This window comes from Arachis ipaensis, chromosome B09, assembly GCF_000816755.2.
Source record: "Arachis ipaensis cultivar K30076 chromosome B09, Araip1.1, whole genome shotgun sequence".
Taxonomy (NCBI): Eukaryota; Viridiplantae; Streptophyta; class Magnoliopsida; order Fabales; family Fabaceae; genus Arachis; species Arachis ipaensis.
This window is the reverse complement of record NC_029793.2, coordinates 8,015,481-8,021,939: the sequence shown is the minus strand read 5'-3', so window position 1 is coordinate 8,021,939 and position 6,459 is coordinate 8,015,481. Positions and strand designations below refer to the sequence as shown.

General features: G+C 48.8%; 1 protein-coding gene across 1 annotated transcript; it reads right to left on the bottom strand.

Moving 5' to 3' along the window:
- Positions 2,766-4,386, bottom strand: LOC107614904. The gene is made up of 2 exons (XM_016317030.1): positions 3,973-4,386; positions 2,766-3,845 (listed from the first exon to the last, which is right to left on the bottom strand). The coding sequence occupies exons 1-2, from the start codon at positions 4,384-4,386 to the stop codon at positions 2,766-2,768; spliced, it is 1,494 nt and encodes a 497-aa protein (XP_016172516.1).

Below are 6,459 nucleotides of genomic sequence, written 5' to 3'. Positions count from 1 at the left end.
TCGCCGATCTCCATGGGTATTATTGCCTCTACCCCATACGTGAGTCGGAAGGGGGTCTCTCTGGTAGATGACTGCTGCGTCGTGCGATAGGACCAGAGGACTGAGGCTAACTCGTCCGCCCATGCCCCCTTTTCTGGTCAACTCTCTTCTTGAGGCCTTGCAGGATAACCTTATTCACAGCCTCAACTTGACCGTTGGTTTAGGGATGCTCTACTGACGAGAACTTTGCTTTATGCCCAGGCCGGTAAGGAACTCTCCGAATTTCTTATCAACGAACTGGGTCCCGTTATCCGAGATAACGACTTTCGGGATTCCAAACCTGGCTATCACCTGTCTCCACATGAACTTTTGACAGTTTTCCGAGGATATACTAGCTAACGGCTCGGCTTCTATCCACTTGGTATAATAATTGATGGCCACTATTAAGTACTTGACCTGCCCTGGCCCGATCGGAAAAGGTCCTAACAGATCGATTCCCCATTGCGAGAAAGGTCAGGAAACCGTTAGTAGGCTTAGCTTGGCCGCTGGTGCTTTGTGGAAGTTGGCGTTCTCTTGGCATCTTTTGCACCTTCTAACGAATTCTTTAGAATCCGCCATTATAGAGGGCCAGTAATAACCGGCTCTGACAAGCTTTCTGGCTAGGGCCTTTCCTCTGATGTGGTGGCCGCAACATCCCTCGTGGACTTCTCTAAGGACGTAGTCCGTTTGGTCGGGACGCAGACACTTCAACAGGGGTTGGTTAAGCCCCTTCTTAAACAATTGGCCTTGTAAGATTGTATACTTGGCCGTTTCTCGCCTTATTGTCTTTGCCGCCTTCTCGTCGCTGGGGAGTTCGGCCTTTTCCAAGAAATTGATGATTGGGCTCATCCAGGAAGGATCTACCTGGGTCAGATGCAACGCCACTGTCGGTTCCTTTATCAAACCCTGAATGAGAGATCGGTTCCCCGTCCCTGGTTTTGTGCTCGCCAGCTTTGATAGGAGGTCTGCCCGTGCGTTCGTCTCTCTTGGTACATGCTGAACTGTGACCTCCTCAAATTGCTTACTCCATTCCCTGACTTTCTCCAGATATTTTTGTAATAGCGAATCTCTGGCTTGGTAGGTCCCATTGATCTGCGAGGTCACGACCTGTGAGTCGCTACATATTTCCAGTTTGGAAGCTCCGACCTCTCTTGCTAGAGCTAGGCCGCCCAGTAAGGCCTCGTATTCTGCTTGATTGTTCGATACCGGAAATTCAAACTTGAATGACTGCTCGTATACAACTCCACTTGGGTTCTCTAAGATGATTCCTGCTCCTCCGAACATTTGGTTGGATACTCCGTCCACATGGAGCTTCCACCGTGTGCTCGGAGTCCCAGCAGGGTCCCCTATGACCTCTACCAGGAAGTCAGCCATGGCTTGAGCCTTGATCGCGTGCCTGGGTTCATATTACAAGTCATATTGGGAGAGTTCAACAATCCAAGTCATCATTCTACCTGCCAGATCAGGTTTCTAGAGTACTTGGCGGATTGCCTGATCCGCCATGACGATTACTTGGTGCCCTTGAAAGTATTGCCGCAGCCTGCGGGATGAGGTCAGGAGCGCATATGCCACCTTCTCCAGCTTGTTGTACCTTAGCTCTGCTCCTTATAGTGCCTTAGTCACGAAATATATTGGTTGTTAGATCTTCCCTTCTTCTCGCACCAAGACCGCCGCCAATGCCTCATCGGTTACTGCCAAGTACAAGTACAATGCTTCTCCATTCTTAGGCCTCCCTAGGACGGGTGGTGCCGAGATTATTTCTTTGAATTGCTTGAAAACCTCCTCGCATACCGGGGTCCATTCGAATGCTATCCCCTTTTTCATCAAGTTGAAAAAGGGTAGCGCTTTGGCCGCCGACACACCGAGGAAGCGGGACAGCGCGGTGAGTTTGCGCGCCAACCTTTGGACATCTTTCACGCATCCTAGGCTCTTCATTTGTAGGATTACTTTGCATTTTTCCGGGTTGGCTTCCACTCCTCTCTAGGTTATCATGAACCCCAAGAATTTCCCAGCTTCGACGACAAAGGCACACTTGAGTGGATTGAGCCTCATGCCGTGTTGTCAAAGAGAGGAGAAGACGTTCTCTAGGTCATTGATGAGGTCCTCAGCCTTGGCGGTCTTGACCAGGATGTCGTCTACGTACACCTCTACCGTCCCGCCAATAAGGTCTTTGAATATCTTATTCATCAGCCTTTGGTACGCAGCCCCTGCGTTCTTCAGTCCGAAAGGCATCACCTTGTAGCAGTATGTCCCTCCTGGCATTATAAACGCCATTTTCTCCTCATCTGGCCGGTGCATCGGTATCTCATTGTACCCGGAATAGGCATCCATGAAACTCAGATATCGGTACCCTATCGCCGCGTCAACAAGGGCATCAATGTTGGGAAGGGGGAAAGAATCCTTGGGACATGCTTTGTTGAGATTGGAATAATCCACGCGCATTCTCCATTTCCCACTGGGCTTTTTAACTAGGACTACGTTCGACAGCCAAGTCGAGTAGTCGAGTTCCCGGATGAAGCCCGCTTCTAGTAGATTGGCCGTTTGCCTGGCCACCTCTTCTGCCCTTTCTTGGGACATTTTCCTCCTTCTTTGAGCCACCGGCTTTGCTTCTGCTCTTACGGCTAGTTGGTGTGACATGAACTGGGGGTCTATACCCGGCATGTCGGCCAGAGTCCAGGCAAACAAGTCGTCGTTAGCTCTGATCATCTCCATCAGGGGTTCTTTCAAGTCGTGAGGCAGGTTTCTATTTACAAAGGTGAACTTTTCATCCGAATCACCGACCCTGAACTTTTCGAGGTCCCCTTCAGGTTTCGGCCTGGGCTTGTCATCAACCATACGTCCAGGTCGGCGAGGAAGACACCAGATGCTTCCTTAGATTTCTTCCTCAGAGAAAGGCTGGCGTTGTCACATGCGACCGCCATTTCCAAATCTCCCCTGACGGTCCCCACTGATCCGTCATCAGCAACAAACTTCATTAGCAGCAGTTTGGTGCAAATCACTGCTCCAAACTCGTTAATGGTCTTCCTCCCCAAGATGAGGTTGCAGGTCGTGGAGTCTCTTAAGACAACGAACTCCGCCATTAGCGACCTCTTCCCTCGACCTCCACCAATAGAGACCGGGAGGGAAACTACTCCGTCAGGCTTGATGAAGTTATCGCCCAGGCCGACGACGCCGTGTTGGTGGCCCCTCAAGTCGGCATCCCATAGGCCCAAAGCATCAAATACATTACGGAACATGATGTTGGAATCGGCTCCCGTGTCGACCAGGATCCATTTTACCAGGCCGGTGCCTACCCTGGCCGTGATCACCATCGGAGGGTTCTCCGTCGCATCATCAAACCATTGGTCTTTGGGACCGAATGATATCGACGATACCCTCCGGGAGGGCGGCGTGGAGCCAGAAGACATAGCTAAGACCTTGGCGTCCTTCTTGCTAGCCGATTTCGATTTGGGGGGAACATCTCTCCCGATCACTACATTTACAACAGTAAGGCCGCGTTCATTATCCTCCTCGAGCTCTCGTCTTTGTCTCACGGCGCGGTTTTTGTCCTCGCTGGACCGGTCGTGGTCCCGCCTCCTCGGTTCCCTTATAAGGTGGGAGAAATCAGCCAGCTTCCCCTCCCGAATAGCTTGCTCTAGGGCGTCTTTAAGGTCAAAGTAGTCTTGGATTTTGTGGCCATAACCCTTGTGGTAATTGCAATAGAGGTTTTTCTTTCCTCCCGTCCTATCCTTGAGCTGTCGGGGCTGCGACAAGATGTCCTTGTCGGCAATCTGCTGGTAGACTTCAACGATTGGAGCTGTCAGGGGGGGTATAGTTGGTAAACTTTCCTACTCAGGAAAACGGCTTGAAGGTTTTAGCTGATCCTCCGTCTTTGGAGTGCTCCTTCGACCTTTCCCCGCCACTGAGTGGGCAAGCATCGGAGTAAGCGGGCTGCCACTTATTGACTGCCACGACCTGGCTGACTTCTTCATCATTGATATATTCCCTGGCCACGTTATGAATTTCTTGCATTGTCCAAACGGGCTTGGTGGTAAGGTGTTTCCTGAAATCCTCATTCAATAACCCGTTGGTCAAGCACAGGCTGGCTACCGAATCGGTTAAGCCGTCGATCTCTAAGCACTCGTCGTTGAATCTATCCAAGTATTTCTGGGTCAGCTCGCCAGTTTTTTGTGTTATTCCCAGCAGATTGATCGGGTGCTTCGTTTTAGCGATACGTGTAGTGAACTGAGCCAAGAAAGCACGACTGATGTCGGCAAAGGAGATTATGGAGCCCTGAGGGAGGGCGTTTAACCAACGAATTGCCGGCCCAGTTACGGTTACAGGGAAAGCGCGACACCTTACTTCATCGCCCACTCCTTCCAGGTTCATCCTGGCCTCAAAGGTTGTTAGGTGCTCCTGGGGGTCTTAGGTCCCATCATACTTCATGTTCGTTGGCTTATCGAAGTGCTTCGGTAGCCAGACTTCCAAGATCGAGTGGTAGAAAGGAGTTGCTCCCATGACCACCGGTTGTCGCCTTTTCCTCGTTTTTTCTCTACTGTCTTCCCTGTGTGGTCGGCTTCTCCTTGACCTCTCTCTGTTGTCTTCTTACTGTGGTCGGCTTCTCCTTGGTCTTTCTCTGCTGCCTTTTCGGTCTTCTTCTACAGCTTCTCTCGTCGGTGATCGGGAGTAAATCACAGGATCTCGTAGTCTCCTTGGCACTTCCCTACTTTCCTGGCTCTCAGACTCTGTCCGGGGGCTTGGAGTGCGCCTGGAGCGACTTCTTCGGAGGCTTCTTTCTCTGCTTTGAGGAGATCGGGAACGTTCTTGACTGGGAGTCGGTTGATGGCGTTCTCTACTGGTCACTTCCCATTCTAGGTTTTGCACTTTGTGGCGCAGTTCTTGTATTATTCTTGTGCTATCACTGCCCGTTCCTCCAAAGGGTCGTCTCTCAGGTTGTCGTGGGGGGATCTGGTGCGCTCGCAAGTGGGAGCGCCTGTGGCTACGCTACCGTTTCTGGGTCCATTCCCTCCCCGCGGGGCTCGCCTCCGTCGTCCGCCCCTACTGTGCCCAAAATAAAGTCCATGTCCCCACAGACGGCGCCAATGTACGGTTAGTTGGTTACCGGACGGTTCAGGGATGCTTGTCGGGTGCAAAGGTAGGGCCTGGTATGGGTTCGGGTCTGGGGCGCGAGTGGAGAGAGCAGCCGACTTCCCGAGCTCTTCGTGAGTTGAGGGAGGTGCCACCTCCAATGACACTCCAACGCTCAAGTCAGAAGGTGTGCAGGTGGTATGAGAATAGGGGATATGGTGACGTACCTCTATATCTAGGGAGGGGTAGGGCCTTCCTCTTATATACCCTGTCAGTAGGGCGGGCCCCACAGGGGGAGGCCACCTTCCAAGAAGCTTCGTGCCCCACAGCTGTTATGCAGCTGGCTAAAGGGGCGCGTGTTCGGGTCGCAGAACCGGACGGGTTGTGGACGCCCTTCTGATCGCGCGGATCGGGTTGTTTGTGGGCCGGGTCGGCCGCTGTGCCAGCTGGACCGGGCCGCAACATTATCAATATAAAATATATGTTAAAATATAAATACACGTTAAAAGTAAATTAAATCACACATATATTTATACATAAATACATTAGTAGTTAATTTTAGTGATTGATTTTAGTGTACAAATAATATTTTTGTATAATTATATACATGTATGAACAATTTCTATTGCAAGAATATGAATAATACTATGTGAACAAATATGAAAAAAAAAATTAACTCTTAGTTGTATAATAATTGTACAAAAAGATTATTTATATAGCATTATTGATAATAAAAACTAAAAAGAAAAGAAAAGCAAGAATAAGTCAAAAGTGGCACTTTTTTTTTTAATATGGAGGAAGGTGTGGGATGTAACAGCATTATGGAGAATAGAAGTGTTTTTTCTGCATGTGGTGTCAGGAGGCTGAAATCAGATCGAGCGATTTAGAGCAAGGAACTCGAACGATCCGATTAGAGGAGATCTACAAAAAATTAATTTTTTTATAAAACTCGGACGGTCCGTTTTAATTTAAAAAAAAAAAAACTAAAAACGGAGGGTCCGTTTTGTTTTAAAGGAAAAAAAAAACAAAAATTGTTAACGGAAGATCCGTTTTTAGTTTTTTTTTTAAAAAAAAACAGTGTAAATGGAGGGTCCGATTTCATGTTAAACTAATCGGACGGTCCGATTTGCGATCAATGAATTTTTTAACAAAAAACTCGGACGGTCCGATTTCTTCCTGTCCCACACCTGTGTACACCATAACCAAGCACAACTCACACACTCCTCCAATATAAAAAAAAAATTAACCCAAAAGTGGCAATACTATATATTATACAATAAATGAGTTTAGTGACCTCATCTGTTGTATCATCATAATGACCTCATCTCTTAGTTGTATCATTCAAAAAATATTTTTTAGTTTAGTCATGAAGCA